The sequence below is a fragment of the Gymnoscopelus microlampas genome (genome assembly GCF_963454915.1).
Source record: "Gymnoscopelus microlampas genome assembly, chromosome: 24".
NCBI lineage: Eukaryota > Metazoa > Chordata > Actinopteri > Myctophiformes > Myctophidae > Gymnoscopelus > Gymnoscopelus microlampas.
In genome coordinates, this window is record NC_139961.1 from 20,155,163 (window position 1) to 20,177,442 (window position 22,280).

Consider the following 22,280-nt stretch of genomic DNA (forward strand, 5'->3'; position numbering starts at 1 on the left):
GTCAGTTGATGCTTCATATCCATAATGAGTAAAATCGTCAGGGTGATTTATTTATTTTTGTAACACAGTCACACAATCTGAGATTTGCCTATGGGAATACCGATACCAAAAAATAACTGTGACCCAGGGGGATAGCGCCCTCTAGCGGCAGTGACGCCAGACTTCGGTGCTCTATATAGAACCGGACGGTCTTACCGATAAGACGTCAGTCACGCAAAAAAAAAAAAAAAAGCAACCGGAACCAGCCTATTAGCTCCGGAGCATACTTGTATTGTAGGGCGTTGATCCCGGGCATATATAATTTATATATATATATATATGTAAATTGTCATTCTAATTATTGTTTGTATAGTTTGTTAATTGTGTGATCCTCAGTGCAGCGGTCGCACCAGGTACAGCTTGTCGCCGTGCTCGCCGGTGAAGATGGGCGCCTTCCGGTAGTGCTCCACCAGCTCGTCCATGGTGGAGAAGCGCCGCTGGCCGATGCAGTAGAGTCCTCCTCCTCCCCCCCCCTCCTCCTCCCCCGGCTCCTCCTCCTCCCCCGACCGCTGCACCCTGAAGTGTTTGTTCTTGCCCGCCGCCTTCAGAGACACGGAGAAGTCATTGGGCTGGAGTGGAGAGAGGGGGGAGAGGGGGAGAGGGGGAGGGGGGGAGTGAGAGAGGGACAGAGAGAGGGAGAGAGAGAGAGCAGGGAGAGAGAGGTAGAGATAGAGGGAGAAACATACATATCGTCACCTTGCTAAACTAATGGCCATGTTTTAAGGAAAATTTTATTTTTGCCTAAGTCAGCTCCTCATGACACTGGCCACCTCTGGTAAAATAAGTCACATGGTTTTGTGACTTAAGCCAAAAAAAAAAGCACGAAAAAAAATGCCTAAATCAGTAAATCATTTGGCCTAAGTCAGATTTAATCCTATTTAAACCTATTTAAATCTCTTATGTTACATAACTGACAGACAGTGTTATTTTTATTTTAATAGTCATACTTTGTAACAAAGGTTTTGGGTGAAATGATTAAGAAATATGATATAGTTTTGTTTTGGATCAGTTTTTCTTTTTTTCTGAAAATGATTTAGGCCATTAGTTTAGCAAGGTGATGATATTGAACACTATGAACTTCAGCCAGCACACCAGCAGGGGGAGCTAGAGTTCCACAGTCAAATTCTAATTGCTTCACCAGCTATTGACAACTTATTTTTTTCCAGGAACAGGGTTTTTGCTGAGATCTACAGTATTGTGTGGAAAAAGAGAGTGAGTTCTATATTTGTTTCCAAACTTCCCACACGTTCGCATGTGAAACATGTGTTCCATTACAACCACAAACCACACCACAACCTCCAGTGGTGGAAAGTACACTTTTGAGATACTTTTACTTTATTTAGAGTATGTACATTTTTCAATACTTTATATTTCCACTCCACCTAAACGTATTTCTTACTAGCTACTTTGTAGATTTAGATTATTACCAAACACACATTAGACCATATACTTTGTCTATTCTATTATGTATAATCTGATGCCAATACTTCTGTACTTTCACTTAAAGGTAGGGTAAGTGATATTTTTTGGTTAAAACAAAAAGTATTTTGTTAATAGGTTAAAATACTATATTCTGATAGTAATCATTGCTATAGAGTGTTTTTTCAGTAACAGATGTCTCCCTGTCTCTCCAGCTCTTTAATAAACAGAAAATACATTTTTCGGTAGGTGTCAAAATCTCAGCCAATCAGGAGAAAGTACCCATGTTTAAGCTTAATTTGTATAGTGTTCCAGTTCCAATTTTGTCTGCTCATTTCTTAGTCTCATCACTTCCAATTTCACTTGTTTAATCTGTATCCTGACTGAGTTCTCGGTCCTGGTTGGATAAAATTGGAAATGAAACTGAAACTGAAATGAAAATGCATTTTCTGTTTAATAAAGAGGTGGAGAGACAAGGAGACTCCTAATACTGAACAAACACTCTATAGCAATGAGTACTATCAGAATATAGAGCTATTTAACACTTATTTTAACCAAAGCAAATCACTTACCCTACCTTTAAGTAAAATTCTGAATGCAGGCCTTTCACCTGCAACAGAATATTCTTATCAGTGGTGTAAAGTAACTAAGTACATTTACTTAAGTACTGTACTTAAGTAAAATGTTGAGGTATTTGTACTTCACTTGAGCATTTCCAATTTCCAATACTTTTACTCCACTACATCTCAGAGGCAAATGTTGTACTTTTACTCCACTACAATTATTTGAAAACTTTAGTTACTAGTTACTTTGCAGATATAAATTATGATATTGTGAAAAATACATTATCCACTTTAGCCCTCTTTTATACATGGGCTATTTGAAAATAGCCGATTTACAAGCTCACAACGCGTTGTGATGCGACGCGTTGTGAGCTTGTAGTTCTGCTATTTTCAAATATTTTAGTACTTTTACTTTTGGTACATTTTTTATTCTGGAATTTTACTTGTAACAGAGTATTTCTATATTGCAATATTGCTACTTTTACTTAAGTAAAGAATTTGAGTACTTTTTCCACCACTGATTCTTATACTATAATGTATTGCTACTTTTACGTCCTACTTCTTCCACCACTGAAAATCTCCACCAAATGAGACTAGAGAATCTCCCATGTGTTCACAGAAGCTGCCTCTTATTGCCTCCCTACTGAGAACAATCCAGTTAGCTAAACAATCAAGCACATCTAATTAAAAACCCAGCTCTAATCAACACACTCATCCATTACCGTGAGAGGAATAAGATCATTCATCATTACTGATTTGTGCTAAATGGAAATGCATACAAAAATACTATTATGTACCAAATTTGGTGTTTGGTGCTGTTCAGTACACTGTTTTCTGGAGTAAATAGTAACAATTTTGCCTCTGATATGTTGTGTACAAATGTTTAACACTCAAGTAAAGTAAAAGTACCTCAAAATGGTATTACAGAACTTGAAATTAGTTAGTTTTAGTCTGTCTTTAGAATAAAATACTATTTAGTTTCTGTCATATTTTAGTCATCTGAAATGTTTTATTTTGTGTTGACTAAATATAACATTCTAGTCAACTAAATCTACAGTTGATTTAGTCAACTAAAATGTATTTTGGCAGGCCATGATGGTGTTGCAATGCCCGATTTATACTTTTTGAGTGTGTCATCCACATGCAGCCAAGCATAAAGTGAAATTATATAAGTGGCTCAAGGGCAGAGTGGCCGGGTAGAGTGAACTGGAAACCGCAAGGTTCCCAGTTCGATCCCGGGTTGGGGGGCTCCCCCCCCAGAGTGTCGAAGTGTCCTTGAGCAAGACGCTGAACACCTAATAGGCTCTATGCACAGCAGCCATATTGGGAATGAATTGGGCCCCTTCCTTACTTCCTTCACAGGTGTTACCAATGATACTAATTAAGGCTCTGTGGCATAGTGTCTTATTTTCAAGGACACCCATAACTCTAAGAGTGCCAACATGCACAATATCAGCACCCTGACCAGAATGGAACAGAGCCTTCATTAGTATCATTGGTAACACCTGTGAAGGAAGTAAGAAGAGGCCCAATTTCTTCCCAATATGGCTGCTGTGCATAGAGCCTATTGCTCCCGATGAGCACGTTGGTGCCTTGCATGGTTTCCTCCGCCATCGGTGTATGAATGTGTGTGTGAATGGGTGAATGTAATGCACAATCTATGTAAAAGCGCTTTGGATAAAAGCGCCATATAAATGCACCATTTATTTTAATCATAGCCATAGTTTTTTATTTCGTTTTTATTAAGTTTTTGTGAGTGGAAAAAAAGGTAGTCGACGAACATTTTTCATCGTCACCAAATTTAGAGCGACGCCCCTCTGCACTCAGATTGGTTAGGAGTTAACAAGGTCCTAAGACCATCGTTCCTGCATCGTTCGCCCAGGCTTTTTTTCTTTTGTAACAAAAAAAAAAGCATGGGTTTCCGAGGCCACTGACCCCGTGACTCACCGACGACTCGCTGTCCCGAACCAGGAAGTCTCCCTCGGCGCCGCGCTCGTTGAGGGCGCACTCAGCCTGCTGTCGCGTCACGCCGCCGTAGTACCAGTCCTTGCCGGCGAACTTGCCGGTACGTGCCGGGCCCGTGTAGAGCGAGGGGGCGGAGCCTGTGCGCGCTGGGGCGGGGCTGTCGCCGACGACCACCACGTAGTTCTTTGGCACGAGTCCCAGCGCGCCGCGGGCGTTACGGCAGCGCCACCACTCCGGATCGTTCTCTGGCTTCTCCACCACCTCCATGATGAGAGAGAAACACAGAAAGAGAGACAAACAGAGGGATAGAGACAAACAGACAAATAATTATTGTTAGCAACACAAGAGTAGGGGTGTGGCACTGGCAGTTAATCAAACTAATGAATTTAATCTATTATAAAAAAGTATCAATATTTTAATAAAAACAATTAATCCCTATTTTGGGCCTGTCATTTTAGGTCAAAATAGCCGATCCACAAGCTCACAATGCGTTGCAATGTGACACATTGTAAGCTTATAGATTGCCTATTTTCACTACTAGAGGTTCGGGCCCTCACACCGCCGATCCGACCAATATGTCTGAATCATAGTGTTGGGGGCTTTGTCTGAGTGCCCGTGGTCCCTTTTATGTCCATATATGGAGATCTCTGTAAGTATCCGTCAGTCCTTGTCCCTTTTATGCCCATATATGGAGATAGCGGCCGGATATGTGGCCCTGGACAACCAGATCTCCATATATACCTATATATAGGCGTATCGGGTTGGTTTATGGTTATGCCTGACTCATAGCGACATGCCTATATATGGGCAAATCAGGTTTGTTTATGCTTATGTCTGAGTCATAGTGACGTGGCCCTGCCTATATGGGTGTACCAGGTTTGTTTATGGTTATGTCTGAGTCAGAGTGACGTGGCCGTGGTCCTGCCTATATGGGTGTATCGTGTTTGTTTATGGTTATGGTTAAAATAATGCTGAAGTGGTTAATCAGTCTGTTGATGTAGAATATATATATATATATTTTTAATGTCTAAAAAAGATAATATAAATAGTTGTGGGGCCTCCCCAGCACCTCCATGATCTCGCCCTTCTCGAAGTTGAGCTCCTCGTCCGTCACGGAGCTGAAGGGGTACAAGGTCTGCACCGTGTGGAGCACCCGGTCCCACACCACGCCGCCGCCACCGCACGATTGGCCATTCGACACCACCACCGCGGCCCCGCCCACTCTCTGGTAGGCGGGGTCACCACCGCCGCCTCCCCCTCCTCGGGTCGACGACGGCTCGATGGATGCCACCTCGCCGTCGCTCTCCTCCAGCACGTAATTGGACGGAAACCAGCCCACCTGCCGTGGTGGCAGAAGCACAAAATTGTACTTAAGTGCAGTACTTGAATAAATATACTCAGTTACTTTCCACCACTGCCTGCTTACCCACCTGGCCCGCAGAGCTCCCTCGCCACCAGCCGTCACTGCACTTCTCCATGACGACGACCTTTGCACCCTTGACGAGCGTTAGCTCGTCCTCGCGCTCCGCCGCGTATGCAAACTTGACGAGTGCCGGGACGCTGAGGTCGTAGACTCGCTCGGTTGCGCCGCCGCCCCCTCCTCCGCTGCCATTGGACGACGGGTACTCGGCCTCCGTGCTGGGCGTGGGAGAGGCGTCCCGCGCACTCGTCTTCCTCTTTGTCTTCCCCAGGCCTGAGAGAGAGAGAGAGAGAGAGAGAGAGAGACAGAGAGCAATAGATTAATAGTTAGCAACACAAGAGGCAAAGTTGAAATGACCCCAATTATTACAGCTGGGCAAGGCTGTCAATAAACAAACGCTGCAACAATTCATCACTTTCTCCAGGGGCAGTGCCCTCAATACCCTCATACATGACTAACTACTGTACTTCTCCAAAGTGAGTACAACCCACAATACTTGAGGGAGCGACAAGGATCTGGTACCACCCAAATATAGAACAAACATGGGAAAATTCTCATTCTACTACTCTGCCACCAAAATGTGGAATGCCCTGACACCATCCATTAAGGGGAGCTAAATGCAATTTCCCATAGAAAGGTGGTGTCATTCACTGCCGCTGTTTTTCCTTTTTTGGGGCGGCAGTGGCTCAGGGGGAGAGTGGCCTGTACCGCGAGGTTCCCAGTTCGATCCCGGGCTCCCCCAGAGTTAGTGCCGAAGTGTCCTTGAGCAAGACGCTGAACCCCTAATTGCTCCCGATGAGCAGGTTGGTGCCTTGCATGGTTTCCTCCGCCATCGGTGTATGAATGTGTGTGTTGAATGGGTGAATGTAATGCAATTAATCAATCAATCAAAGGCTGGTTTGTAAACATGCCCGCTGTACCACAGCTTAGTTTAAAAGGAGGTTTACACAAGTCTTTAACATAGCATGATGATCTTATGAGGATAGTTGCATTAATAATTTAGATAACTTTTTTTTCCCCAGCATACGTGGTCAAACGGACTCAATTAAACAGGAACCTCAAAAGAATCTTGTGTGATTGAATGCATTTTCTGTTCACTAGAAGGGCTGGAGAGACGGGGAGACCCCTGTTACTGAACACAGACTCTATAGCAGTGGTCTTCAAAGTTTTTCAGACCAAGGACCCCTTAGCTGAGAGAGAGAGATGAAGCAGGGATCCCCCACTGTATAAAATTGTGTTGCAGATTTAACTTTTTCATTGATTTCGCAGACGGCTTCATAGACTTGTTGGACAGCACATATGTTCAGTGTAAATGTATGTTTTGTTAATGTGCATTTTCAGACATTTATCCACTTAAACCCTCAATACTCAATTAAACATGACCCTTTTTTCCATGCATACCAAATCTCTTTGCCGAAAACAGCAGATCTGCAAGCTCACAAGGTGTCGCAGTGCAATGCATTGTGAGCTTGTAAATCTGCTGTTTTCGGCAAATGTTGCCCCAGAATATGGATGCTAGCGTTCAAGTGGTAAATGTACAAAAACTAAGGGTTTGGTGGCCTCCCTGTAGTAACTCTGAGGACCCCTAAAGGGTCCCGGACCCCCTATTGAAGAACCCTGCTCTATAGCAATTAGGGGTGCAACGTTTCACAAAATTCACGGTTCGGTTCGATATTTTGGTATCACGGTTCTCAAAGTGGTTCTCAAAGTGGGGTTCCGTGGACCCCCAGGGGTCTTTGAAGGGGTTCCAGGGGGTCCCCGGCAAAAATTGTTGATATAGCACCAATCCAAACCAATTTATTAATAGAGCACATTTAAAACAACAGCGTTGAACCAAAATCTGTTTAACCACTTTAAACCTACACTATATACAGTACATGTAGGCTATTTGAAAGTCTAACTATGAACTATCTCATTGCACATTAAGTTCAAAGTGGGTTAAAAAAAAAAAGCACTGTGGAAGCTATTGTATACCTAAAAAACAAAAGAACAAAGCAACAAACTATACCATGAAAACTGGTCAGACATTGGCCAAAATGGTCAAATAATATCAGAAAGTTGTGAAAATAGCTGATCTACAAGCTCAACAACAAACTATACTATAAAAACTTGCCAAACATTGGCCAACTAATATCAGAAAGAGGCAAACATTGTGGGGGGGGGGGGGGGGGGGGGAAGAGTTCAAATATGATTATTTTGGGGGGTCCCCAGCTCAAATATGATTATTTTGAGGTGGAACCAAGCTCAAATAGGATTATTTTGGGGGGTCCCCAGCTCAAATAGGATTATTTTGGGGGGTCGCAGCCTGAAAAGGTTGAGAACTACTGGCTTAGCGGTTGAAGACAGTTGTTTGGAAGCCAGCGAGAGTGTAAACACTTCAGCAGCACTAACGAGCTGCCTGTGTGATTAGTGCAGGAGTGGCCAGGACTACGGCTAGGTATTGATTAGCAATGCTCATTTGCAACGGCTCTCTGTACTACAGCTGGAATACTAATGGGCAGTGGGGGCCATTACATTTACAAGTACTGTACTTGTATTTTTTTTTTTTTTTTTTTTTTCAATATTTTATACTTCTACTCCACTACATCTCAGAGGCAAATATTGCTCTTATTACTCCAATACAATTATTTAAAAACCTACGTTAGTTACTTTGCAGATTTAGACCATTAAAAAAAATACCCATTAACCAATTAAGCCTTACGTGATACTTAGGATATTCAGAAAGCTCTACAAGCTCACGTGTCACATCGCTACGCATTGTGAGCTCAGTATATAGCAGTGGTTCTCAATCTTTTCAGGCCGGGATCCTCCCAAAATCATGTGGGGACCCCTGGGGGTCCGGAAGCATAGATATGCGTTTGCACACTCTCTGAGTTATATGGGAGTCCTTCAAATTAAAAAAGTTTTAAGAACCACTGCCCTAGTTAGTGTACACTTCATCACCATGCACTGTTCTTCTCATTCCTCTCTCTCTGTGTGTGTGTGTGTGTGCGTCTGCGTCATTCTCGCCATATTAGCAGTCACAGCGATCGACTCCTAAAATGTCTCAGTTTCCTCACGTGGGCGTTTCCTTCTGTCATGCTATCAGTCACCCATCACCCCACCCCCTCTCTCTCCCCCACACACTCTTTTTTTGTCAATCTGTGTATTTCTCTCACTTTGATAACACATTATAATGAGCATTAACAGTATTTGAGGAGTGTCAGCGTCAGTATTTGAGGAGTGCCTCCTTTTGCATCTTTCTACATAACTCATACTATTTTCTTTCGTGCGCGCACACAGGCCCGGATTAACCCTTCGTGGTGCCCGGCGCCACGAGCCGTTTCGTTTCACCGCTTTAGCGCTCTAAATTTCGGCACTTTTCGGCGATAGTTCACTCTTCTTTCACTTTCTCCCTGCCGTCTGGTGCACCCCCAAGGTTGGTGCCCTGTGCTCCGTTAATCCTGCAACCCACACGCACACACGCACACACACACACACACACACACACCCCAATATCCGAAGAGACAATTTGCAGCAGGCTGTGATTCACCAGTCAATGTTTCAAAGAGACAGATGAGTTCTCTCCACAAAACATGACTGCTTTACGAGAGGAACAGCCTTGATGCAACACTTACTTACAACTAAAAGCACTGTTTCATGTCAGCGTGATTCACCGATGGCGGTATGTACTGCCAGCATCTGGATTAAGAGTGACAAGTTGAAAGCCACAAATTATTGTAATGGATGAAACATGATTTTAACCAGTACATCTGCAGTGGACTGGAGGTGGTCTCCCTGCTTTTCCATTAAGACAATTAGTCCCTGGTGTTGTCGGGTAGGACAGTGATCCTCAAACTTTTTTAACCCCTTAAAGTGTAGAGTCTATTGTAGGAGAATGGCATTACACACAGTCGCATTATGTTTTGTTCACGTCGGGACAATACGTCATAGCAGATCGACAAGCTCACAGCGCGTCGCGACTGTGACGCGTTGTGAGCTTGTTGATCGGCTATTTTCAGCGAAAGCTTTCCCCACAAAAGCCCTCTAAACTTAACACCAAAAAGGAAACCCCCCCACTCCCCCCCCAATGTTTACTGTACGTTCATTGTTACGTCCACTGATATAGCAAAAAATGTCAGAAAACATTCTGTAGAATCGGAACCTCAGGTAATTTCAATGGGTTAAATGTCTTAATGAATTGAATACACAGGGCCACACTGGTACACAATTGTGTTATCCTTTTAACAATCTTTGAAAATCCATACCTCTGTAAAATCTGCAAACTGTTAATAAAGTATTCAATTAATAAAGTATTCAATGAATCAATCAATCAATCAATCAATCAATCAATCAATCAATCAATCACAATAACAGAAAAGAGAGAAGACACGAGTATAGAGCGCTGGGGGACACTGAAGGTGTCACTGCCGGGAAGAAACGTCGCATCGCGATACGTTGCGATCTTGTAGATCTGCATTTTTTGTAGCTCCAATCGGAACCTCTCCCTCCGCTACCGCTCCGAGATGAGGTCCCACGTCATCTCGGTGCGGTAGCGGAGGGAGAGGTTCCGATTGGAGCTACAAAAACAGCAGATCTACAAGCTCGCAACGTGTCGCGATGCGGCGCATTGTGAGCTTGTTGGTGCGACAGACACCCGCACTCATCTTCCACCCATCCTCCTTTGTTCTATCGACCCTTTTCTCCTCTCCTCTCGCTCTCTCTCTTCTCCTCCATATGAGGGACTCTCCTTCCTCTGCTTATCTCTCCTCGTTTTTTCACCTCCCTCTCCTCCCTCCCACGAGGAGTGCAGGCAGGGACCCTCTTACAATAAGGTCACAAAACAAACACTCCAGTCTCCCACCCATCCCCCACCTGTCTCCTTTTCATGTGCACGCACACACACACACACACACCAAGGCTGACCTGCAGTGATCTGGAAGTCTGTATGACCCACCTCACCCTGTGCGTCTGCTCTGTGTGTGTGTGTGTGTGTGTGTGTGTGTGTGTGTGTGTGTGTGTGTGTGTGTGTGTGTGTGTGTGTGTGTGTGTGTGTGTGTGTGTGTGTGTGTGTGTGTGTGTGTGTGTGTGTGTGTGTGTGTGTGTGTGTGTGTGTGTGTGTGTGTGTGTGTGCTCAATGAAGACCCAGCACTCAGGTCCCTCTTTGCTTGCACCACAGAACAGGTCACTGAAACACTGTCACACATCTTGAATGGCTGCATACAAAGAGATGTACATAGCACGTCATGACAGAATAGTGGAACTCATAGAAAAGGACATATAAAAATATCAAGCATTCAGTGAGAATGTACAAACATTTCCGTGTCATTCCATCCATGTTCATCTCTGTGATAACCCAGACATCTTTACATCTTTGACAACTACAGTAATACACCAGATGCTGTTGTGGTTGATGAAGAGTCCAGAGAAATGTCTGGATTGAGATAGAGATAACCTTTGACTCTAGCCTAGAGGAAGCTTTTATGACCACAGTCATTAAATCTCAACCACTTATACATACCATCTCAGAGCTGGGCTATAGGTGCAGACAATTTGTTTTTATATTTGGCAGCCTCGGAAATACTCACATACTGGTTGTTAGGGGGTTTCAACAACTTGGGATGCCCAAAAAGGAGGCAAAAAGGCTGGCAAAGTATTGTCTCCGCCATAATTGCCATAAGTGAGTGAGTGAGTGAGTGAGTGAGTGAATGTGGCTGTGTGTGTTCATGTACACGCACATATTTACAATTTAGGCATACATTTAGCAGACACTCTTAATCCAGAGCGATGTACAGTAAGCAAGGAAAACACAAGGTAATACATCAAATGCATAGAGATAGTAATCTAGGATCATACTGTAGGTAAACCAAGAACCTTCCATCCGTCTAAACAGTACAATGTAAAACAATATCATCTGTACATTGAAACTACAGGATGCCAGGTCAACAAATGAACCTGGCACCTGTCTACATAACATGCTATCTATATTGCATGTTAACCTCTGCATAAGCCCGCAAAGGTCGAGTGCTACATATGTTCAAACCTGTGTGTGTGTGTGTGTGTGTGTGTGTGTGTGTGTGTGTGTGTGTGTGTGTGCGCGCGCGCGCATGCATGCTTGCATGCATTAGTGTTCCCATCTGCATTCACAGCAGCCTGCATGCATGCTTTGGGACAGCCATGCAAAGCAGCACGTTCTGCTGAGCACCACATACAAGCACATTACAACACACACACACATCACACACACATTCTCCAGGGATTTATAAAGACGTGGGGGCAACACCACAGCAAGGCAGATAAAACAGTAACTTGGTATTAATAATACATGGGACACATATGCCGAAATGAACCCCTATAGAGCTGAAAATAAATGTCTGTAAAAAAATGCTGCTGCGTATATGAATAGAGAATCGTGTCAGTAGTAGTACACACGCCCATAAGTGCACTAAGGATGGGCATTTAGACCTTTTTAGTTAAAGGTTTAACCTTTGGAACTTGAGTGGTTCCCACTCAAGTTGAGTGGTTCCCAAAGTGGGGTCCGTGGACCCCCAGTGGTCATTGGGAGGGGTTACGGGGGGTCCCCAAGCAATGAAATTTAGTTCATATTAGTTTAGTCATTTCAAATATGTTAATAAAAACAGAAACCGTTTTTTTTTTTAACCCAGAATATACAGTAATTATACACAATTACCCACACTGCCTGCCTCGTTGGCTGATCCATAATCCGTGCCAGTCTCGTGCACAACAGGTCCACACCTGAAGCCCTCCCTCTGAGGGGAGGGGACGCTATTCTTAGCGTCCAACAGGATATGAAGCAACAACAAAAAAAGACCCAAAAAACAAAAGTCAAGCTGTGCCTGGCAAACTGGAAGGACTGGAGGCTTAATGATGGGAACTTTTTTCCCCAACCTACATGACGACTGATGGAGGCTGGGGAGGTGGTGCTGACGTGGCTGTAAACGTCTCTCCTTCTCTCTCTCTCTCTCTCTCTCTCTCTCTCTCTCTCTCTCACACACACACACACACACAGAGGTAGGAGTTGCTGAAAAAGCAACTCTGCCCAAGTAGTTCACCCAAAAAATGACTTATTTTCCAACAATGACACACCCCATGAAGCCTTGAATTCATGGAGATCTTTTAGTTTTTGGCGCATTCCTAAGCCAATAATTTGATGACTGGATCATCGGTTTAATAGGAGACTCAAAGAGTCCGCCGCTCATCAAATTATTGGCTTACGAACCTCCATGAATTCAAGGCTTCATGGGGTGTGTAATTGACAGGACATGAGTCATTTTTGGGTTTAACTATTCCTTTAAGAATTGTAGAGACCTCTATATATATATATATATATATATATATATATATATATATATATATATACAATTTGAATCCTGCGCCATGTCGGTTGTCAGTATGTATGTATGTATGTAGCCAGTGTGACGTCATATGACATCACGGTCGTGACATCACGGTGAGACACGCCAGTGTGACGTAATCTCACGACAGCATGACATCACATCCTACCTATAAATAGGTAGGATGCACCAGTTCGACGGCTTCCATCCTCAACACAACCCACGCCGACGACCCTTTACACAAATAAACTGCTAACTTCATCTCCTGCGATTTCAACTATCTTTTCACATTGTACACCACTGCACACTCCCCACAGGTCTGCCATACCAGGTCTGAGTAATCACAAAGTGGGTTTTGGTCATTGGAGAGGTGATGCACGTCACCTCTTTCTGAAGTGGGTACTTTCAAAGCCTGCCGTGGATTTAGGAGAGCACAAAACTCTCTCTCACACTGTGAGGTGCCTGTAAGGTGGCACTGCAAAGTGAACGACGCGTCACGCTACGCGGCCCGAACTTCTAGTATATTACATGTATATACGCATTTTTAGACATTTTTTTAAATGGCATTTATAACTCGTGAGCTTGTAGATCAGCTAATTTTGGTGTGTAACACACACGTGTGCATGCACTCACGCAGACAAACACACACGCCTCTCATTGTTCTCCGACAGCAAACTGTGTCTTGGACGTGCACACTAATTCACCTGGAGGAGACACTCTCTCTCTCTCTCTCTCTCCCTCTCTCCCCCCTCTCTCTCTCGTCCCATGGCAGAGCGAGGTCATGACCATGACAAAGAAGCGCTAATTGCTTTCGGAGCCAAACTGCATCCATCACTAATGCAGCTGAAGAAGAGACACGGGCCTCATCTCTGCCCAAGTGGATCTCTGCATTCACACAGTTGCTAAGAGACTGGAGAGAGAGAGACGGGGGACGGGGGGGGAGAGAGAGAGAGAGAGAGAGAGAGAGAGAGAGAGAGAGAGAGAGACACAGAGAGAGAGACAGAGACAGAGAGAGAGAGAGAGAGAGAGAGAGAGAGAGAGAGAGAGAGAGAGACCCCCTTGGTACTGTAGGTGATGCACTTTTGGAAAAGGGTCTGCATTACTACCATTATCCAATGCACGTTACATTCATCCAATAATGCAGTGTTTCTTTTTTCGTAATTTAACGCCCTACTTGATCATGCAGTTCTACAGCGTCACACAAACGTATCGCAAGTAGCAGATCTGCAAGCTTTTCTAAATTTGAATCCTGAAAAGTGACAGTTTTGGAAATATGAGATTTCCACCCGACAGACGATATAGCCTATATATTTCAACGGACGAACCCCACTTTGGTATGCATTACGGTCACGGACTTCCATAACTCTCAGAGTTACACACAAATTAAAAAAAATGTATTGTCATTATGTATAACAAGCAGTGGTGGAAAGTAACTAAGTACAATTACTCAAGCACAGTACTTAAGTACAATTTTGAGGTACTTTTACTTTACTGGAGTATTTCCATTTGTCTATACTTTTACTGAACTACTCCACTACATCTCAGAGGCAAATATTGTACTTTTACTCCACACCTCCCAATGCAGCCGTTGAGGCTTCTATTAAAGAAATTAATCATCTTCTGGTTCCCTAGTTCCGCTGTAGTCCATATTCATGAGGCATACTGTATAATATTGATTATTTTAGAGTGCCGCTTTTATCAAGACAATCTAATCGCTGCACAGCATCAGTAAGAGATATACCTGCAGTATCTCAGTCTGATGATGCCACTAATATGAAAGAGTGTCCTAGGATTAAATGTGCGTCTATGTGTACACCACTGTTGTCATCTAATGTCTTCTAAATCCCAACAGCATTCTGAAAAACGTATGTTTCTATATCAGTGGTGCTCAAACTTTTTCATGTCAAGGACCCCCAAAATTATATGTATTTGACAGCGGACCACCCCCCCCCCCCCCCCCCCCCGCCCCATCTCAAAATATTTTTTTCCAGGGACCCCAGAAGCAAAGATTTGAGTTAAAAATGTTCGCTTTAAGAGAATATGTATTCAAAGATTTGCACACATGTTCACAATTTTTCATAAATAGCAGATCTACAAGCTCGTAGCGCGTCACTCGGTGCCGCGCTATGAGCTTGTATATCTGCTATTTTTGAATAGCCAAATTGTAAAATAATGCTTTTTAGCTCAAATCAAAAAAGTGACACAGATGCGTTCCAGGTCTTAATGGGTTAAAGGTAGGGTAAGGGATTTTCTTTGGTTGAAATAAGTGTTAAATAGCTCCATGTTCTGATAGTACTCATTGCTATATAGTGTTTGTTCAGTAACAGGAGTCTCCATGTCTCTCCAGCTCTTTATTACACAGAAGGTGCATTTTCAGGTCGGGATACCAACTTTATCCAATCAGGATAGAGAACTCAGTCAGGATACAGATTAAACAAGTGCAATTGGAAGCGTAGACACAAAGAAATGAGTAGAGAAAATTGGAACGCTATACAAATGAAGCTGATAAATAGGTACTCTCTCCTGATTGGCTGACATGGTTACTTACCTGAAAATGTATTTTCTGTTTGTTAAAGAGCTGGAGAGACAGGGAGACTCCCTGTTACTGAACAAACACTCTATAGCAATGAGTACTATCAGAATATAGTGCTTTAACCTTTTAGGACCTAAATGGAACAGAGCCTTAACTAGAATAATTGGTAAGACCTGTGAAGGGAGTAAAATCCGTCTCACATTTCCTTTCGTGGTTTGGAAGTGTAATATTTGTTTGTAACTTTCTTACCTAATCATGAATCAAAATATATCGTAGGTGACCTACGGTATATTTTAATTAATGATAAGGTAGGTCTGTTTAACTTTACATTACGCCTGCCTATGAAAACATTCTGATTACAGTGTGTTTACAGCCCAAAACATATCAGATATTATGTTTTTTTTATTTTCTATAATGCTGTCTGTCTAATGTTGAGTCCATAGAGAATACAAAGAAAACGTCTCTCCACTGATATGTGTTATTGTTGGTGGTGGGGCATCCCATGTTTGGGTATGTCATAATAGGCAAACATTCAGCAAACAATAGACAAGCATCCAGCAAAAGTAGCCAATCTACGAGCTCTATTAGAGAGAGAGAGAGAGAGAGAGAGAGAGAGAGAGAGAGAGAGAGAGAGAGAGAGAGAGAGAGAGAGAGAGAGAGAGAGAGAGAGAGAGAAGAGAGAGAGAGAGAGAGAGAGAGAGAGAGAGAGAGAGAGAGAGAGAGAGAGAGAGAGAGAGAGAGAGAGAGAGAGAGAGAGAGAGAGAGAGAGAGAGAGAGAGAGAGAGAGAGAGAGAGAGAGAGAGAGAGAGAGCACGAGAGTGAGAGAGACAAAAAAGCATATTTGAATTGACTTGACAGACAAACAGACAGACAGACAGAGGTCAACAGAGAGATGATAGGATCAGAATGGGAAGTGGGAGCGGCCAAATGGAGGGATGGATGGACAGAGAGATGCAGACGAGAGCAGGAGGAGGTGAAGGTCAGGGGAGACACGAGAAGAGGAGAGAAATGGAGAGGTGGAGCGGGAGAGATGGGAGGAGATGGGGAGAGAAAGAGAGAGACAGAGAGAGACGGAGAGAGAGAGAGATACAGAGAGAGAGAGAGACAGAGATAAATGAGAGACTGCAGATCAGTGCTTTTCAAACTTTTTCATGTCAAGGACCCCTAAAATTATATGTATTTGATCGTGGACCCCCATATGAAAAGTTTTGTGCCAGGTACCCCCAGAAGAGAACATTTGTTTAAAAAATATGTAAAATGAATCGTTTTTTTTCAAACATTTTAGATATTTTTTCAAATAATTAAAAAAATAGTAGATTTACAAGCTCGCGGGCTGTGAGCTTATAAATCAGCTATGTTTGAATAGCCAACATATGAATGGATAAAGAGGTTAAGATGATTGTGATGCTATGCGCTTATCAAAAGCATCTTTGCGGTTATATCCGTCTTTCTTAGACACCTGACAAAACAGGACTTGGGAGGACCAACTCGTGTGGACGGAAATCACTCCTGCCTCGTCTCTCTCTCCATCTCTCTCTGTATCTCTCTATCCCCATCTCTCTCTCTCCGTCTCTGTCTCTCAGCTGCATGCCATATGCTCACAGTCATCGCCGTCCTAGAGTGCCATCAGGCGTGAAGGAAAAGCTTTCGCCTCAGCAGACGGGAGGTGACACTGGCAAACAAGATGCGCTCACGCTGAGATCAATGACCGGAGCAAGGCACCGACACGGCGGGGGTTAGCGGTTCAACTCCGCGGGTAGGTCCGCGGCTAAAGGATGGTGTTATAGGCTTTGAAGGCCACCCATGACAGAAGTGCCAGTACTCGACATAAAATAAAATGTACCCAATGCCTCTCTGCTTGGCCCTGTGACATACCAGCGTCATGTCCAGGGGGTGCACTTGTACATAATGTGACATACTAGCGTCATGTCCAGGGGGTGCGCCTGTACATCAAGCTGCCTCACACTACAGAAAAAGGAGACCAAACATTCGCTGCTGTAAATGAGGCCAGTGCGGAAGTCATGAAAACACTGCAGTTCTCATGAATGGCCTAGAGAGGGTGGCGCTGTTTCCCCTCCTTGGCTGCAAAATAATTGTCATTACAGTGGAGCCCATGTTTTCAATCGCTAGTTTCAAGTCTTCTTCCCACAGCATGATATGGATTTTTTTATAAAATTAAAGTTTTATTTGTTACTGACTTATATAGGTAAAAGCAGCAAAATGTTGTTGGAACGTGTCAGACAATAATAAAAAAGATAATATATACAGATAAACAGTTATAGGACTATTATAGGGCATGTTTTCGGGGCTTGTGATTGGGTTCTACTGAGCTCCCCTTCCACCCAATAGCATTTGCTTTACAGGTTCCATTCGGGACTGGAAATTCAAGATGGTGCACTTCAATTTGCTGAAATAGTGACTTCAAAACTGGTCTGTAGAAAGCAATGGGTGATGTCACAGCAACCTTCGTCCATATTTTTTTTACAACTATGCTCCTGACCTATGGTCCACATGGCTACTTATTGCCAGCAACACACTCAAACAGGCATTATTAATGTAAAAAGTAGGAATTGAAAAAAACCCCCAAAAAGGTAGCACATCCAAAATGTCAAATCAATGGAGGAGAAGTACTCACACTATTTAGGCATTATTAATGCTCATCATAATCTCCTCTATGAAATACAGATGACTATAAAGCCCATGGGGCGGTAATTAATAACCCATTAAGACCTGAGGCCGATTCTAAAAATGCCTTATAAATCGTGTCAAGGACTCCCAAAATGTATGTGGCCGTGGACCACCCCCATCTGAAAAGGTTTTGTGCCAGGGACCCCCAGAAAAGAAGATTTGTGTTAAAAAATAAAAAAATATTCAATTACAAACACTTTCAAGATTTTTCAAAAATAGCATAACGTACTAGCTCGCATCGTGGCACGAAGTGACGTGCTGTGAGCTTGTATATCTGCTATGTGTGAGAACCACTGCTCTAAATCCTAAGAGTTTTCTGAAAAACTTCTGCTTTCCCGGTTTCAACGGGTTAAAACAGGACTGCCTAATGATGGTGTTCAATGAAGGGGAAAATACTCTGCCTCTGTTGGCAGAACGGGAGATAAACGCAAACAATATAACGTCCCTAACAGCACAGCTGCAGAGCTCCGCACAGGGTTAATTGGAGAGCAGGCACTCAGCTGGAACCGATTGGCTGGTCAAAATACTTTTCAATTAGCACACAATCGTCGTTTTGCCCGACGATTTGCTAATTATTGGTTGACCCAGGTGTTGTTGAAAGGTAACAATTATCATCCGTGTGTGTGTGTGTGTGTGTGTGTGTGTGTGTGTGTGTGTGTGTGTGTGTGTGTGTGTGTGTGTGTGTGTGTGTGTGTGTGTACAGTATTAGTATACTTTTGAAGACCAAACTGATATGACCAAACGTAGACTTTGACAAACGGACAATTGTCTTTGTCCTCACAAGAAATGGATGGTTTTATGGTTAAAACATATTTTTAGAGTTAGGTTTACAATTAGGAAAATATTCAGGTAGGGGTTAGGTTTAGGATTACACATTTAAAGGATGTTTTAGGGGTTGGGTTAGTTGCGCGCCTGTGTCACACACCAACAAATGTAATCTATAAATTCAAGTCTGTGGTGCTGAACACTTATCTTTCAAATGCTTTGCATTTGTGTGAGAGAAAATTGCAGTAGCCGAGGCTTGTAAGACCCACAGCATGTGTTTGTTTGTTGTAAAGCGATGTAACGTCAAGCTTTGATGCCGTTATTATGTCGCACCATAATGCATCAGTAGTGCTCGCCGTTACTGTCACCACGTAACTCGGAATGGCGAAAAAAAATTGTGTGAGTGTGCGTACTTGTTAGTACTGCTGTACAGTATGTTATTTTAAGCATTCATCAATCCAGGGTAAAGGTTTTGCGGAGCTTGTATCTTTTATTTTATCAGCAGCATCCAGTTTTGCACGTGCACACCTGGGAACTGCAAACTGGGGCTTCAAATCAATACCACAGTTATAGGGGCGCTCGGGCGGCGCAGTGGTAAAGTAGCTGCCCACCACCACAGAGTCTGGGGGTTCGATTCCGCCGTGGTGCATCCAGCTTTGTGGAGCGTCTACACGAACACAATTGGCCTGGGTCAAACATGGTCTGTCTCCTATCGCCCCCTCTGGGTCAAACATGGTCTGTCTCCTATCGCCCCCTCTGGGTCAAACATGGTCTGTCTCCTATCGCCCCCTCTGGGTCAAACATGTTCTGTCTCCTATCGTCCTCGTGTCATTCTGTCTCTTATCTGTGTCTCTGTCTATTCCAGCCATGGCTGAGTGCCACCTCCAGTCTGCCATCCAGCCACTATGTCTGTCCCACCGCTCTGACGAGACTATCAGCCTCTTTGAATATTCAATTATATTGTATACTATATTTAATAAATACCCTTTTTATTGTGGTTTTCAAATATTTTTTGGACACAGAATCAAATGTGTTATGGCCATGATTCACCAGGAGCCTGGATGGCTTGGTTCCAGGCTTAACGTAATTTACATCAATATTTTCGGAAATCTCTATGGGGAAAACGTATGGGTTTTCTATCTGTGGCACCACAAAATGGCCGCCACTGCTATGGCCTATACCAGTGTATTTTCTGTTTTCTGTTATTGTAGGGGAAAGCTTTTGCAGTAAATAGCAGATCGACAAGCTCTCTTGTCGATCGGCTATTGTCAGCAAAAGCTTTTATATGGACGCCGGGGTTTAAGTGGTTAATAACTTCACTGCCATAGGACGACGTTGACAACTTTTTTCCAAAGGCCCAGACTGCCATGGACGACTAAAACGACTTTTTTGAAAAAAAAAAAAAACTTTTTTTCTCACACAGAACCCAAGATATTGTGATCCGAAGATTTGCTGCTCCATTCACTTCTTGGTTAACTTATTAGTACTTAAAAATCTTGGCTCCTGTGTACTTTTTTTTACTATGTATTTTTGGCCCAGACATTTTCAAAGGCGTATGAAAGCGAACGGGAGGTCGCGATGATTCTTTTTTTTCTTTTCGTGGAAGCACAGTGAAACCCTCTGTGATTAGCAACCATCGGGATCGATCATACTGGAGATAAATATTGTGTGACTACTTAAAAAAAAGTTAAGAAAATCGAAAAATCGCTGACAGTGGGCAAACACCGCCAGAAATAAGTCTGGCAGTGAATGAGTTAAGCCCTATTAAAAAAATAATCTAAGTGGTGGATCTGTCTGTCGTATAGCAGGCAGGTCTGGGCTGGGTTTCAATAGCTCTATGTAAGCTTGTCACTCTCTACGGTGAGTGACAACGTGACACGCTGTCATAACACAGCGTGCCGAGCTTCCTGAGCTTGACTATAGCACACGTGTGTATCAGACATGTCCTTACAGAGAGGATCAGTGTTGCAAGAGAAATTTGCGAGAGAAACAAGTGGTCAGGTCTATGAAAATAAGTCCAAAAGAAACTACTATAATGGGCCACATGAGCGAGTGTGCGCGCGCGCACACACACACACACACACACACACACACACACACACACTCTAATGGGGGCCCCCAGAAGCATCATAGGTAGGTAGGTAGGTAGGTGGGTAGCTCGCAGAGCGTCACTTTGTGTTGCGCTGCAAGCTTGTATAAAGTAAATAAACGTATAAAGTATGGATAAAGATTAACCATTTTGCTTGGGGGTCCCCCCCCCCCCCCACAAGGAACCCTGTTCTTAAAATGGGGTTTCCTGGGGACCCCCACAGGCTGTGGGGGTCCCCAGGAAACCCCACTTTAAGAACCACCAACCGCCCTAAAATGAGCCGCCTGTTAAGACTTTAAAACGTGACCCAACGCACTCACCCAGCGTGTCCTTGAGGTTCTTGACCAGCGAGGAGCCGCCCTTCTTCAGGCTGTTCTTGCGCTCCACGTAGTTGGAGGGCACGTAGCCCGTGTGGTTGGCGGCGTTGCGGACCCTCCACCACGTCTTGGAGTCGTCCAGGAGCCACAGGCGCTCGTTCTTGCGGATGTCCAGCTCCTGGTCCTGCTGCGCCTGGTAGTCCCACTTGGCGATGACGATGATGCTGGCCTCCTCCGTCGTCATCTTGGCATGGGAGTCACCTGGAGCCACCGCTGAGGAGGAGCAAATGTTTTTGATATATTTATTAGCTGGTAGTGCTGGTACAAGCAGCTACTCTTCCTGGGGTCTCAACCAGTATCATCAACAACATATTTTACATCAACACATAACATTCATACAACAGACTCACCACAAATTAGAGTTCTCAAATTCTGCCCGAACCTGACCCTACCCAACGTTTTCAGGCCGGACCCAAAATCTATGCTAATTAGTCGACCCGGGCCGTGAAGAAAACAAACAAAAAAGATATTACCCCTAAACATTTTCAACTGCCCCTTGCGGCCTAACGGTACGGCTGACAAAAATGGCAGTGGATGTGTTGGATGCAGCTCAAAGTGCACTTTACTCAAGTTTGTCGCCGTCCAACCTTCCTAGGCTTTTCGGGTTTATCTGGTTTTCGGGCCCAATTGTTCAGGTAGTAGGGCCCAGTTAGGGCCGGGCCTTAATTTTCAGGCCCGTTGAGAACTCTACCACAAATTACAGTACAACACAAAGACACCAACTCATAACCTGTCTAATACATTCGATATATCTACATTACAATCTTCAACATAATTGATACATCTCTTGACTCAACCTATTTGTTATGTATATCTCATATCTCTCTTTTTTTCTCCTTTTTTCCCATGTGTTAACAAATCCAATTTTGACTTTTTTCTTAAAACTCAAAGTATTACTTTCCGAAGGAAAGATGGTTAATTTATGAAGATACACCATCCCGATTGGAGCCACTAGAGGTGAAATGGTACACACATCCTACAAATGGTCTTCTAAATGTCCGCCGGCGTCTGATGGCAAATCTTGTGAACGTCCTATGTTTACTGTGTGTGTGTGTGTGTGCTAGATCCAGCGAGAGTGTGTTGCTGGG

General features: G+C 43.6%; 1 protein-coding gene across 1 annotated transcript; it reads right to left on the reverse strand.

Moving 5' to 3' along the window:
• Window positions 1-221: 221 nt before the first annotated feature.
• On the reverse strand, window positions 222-21,376 carry LOC311041005 (cytoplasmic protein NCK2-like; the record flags this gene model as incomplete). The annotated part of the gene is made up of 5 exons (XM_084051442.1): window positions 222-608; window positions 3,969-4,247; window positions 5,056-5,325; window positions 5,417-5,679; window positions 21,136-21,376. 5 exons carry the CDS (start codon window positions 21,374-21,376, stop codon window positions 372-374), a joined length of 1,290 nt encoding a protein of 429 aa, XP_083907568.1. The 3' UTR covers window positions 222-371.
• Window positions 21,377-22,280: the final 904 nt, after the last annotated feature.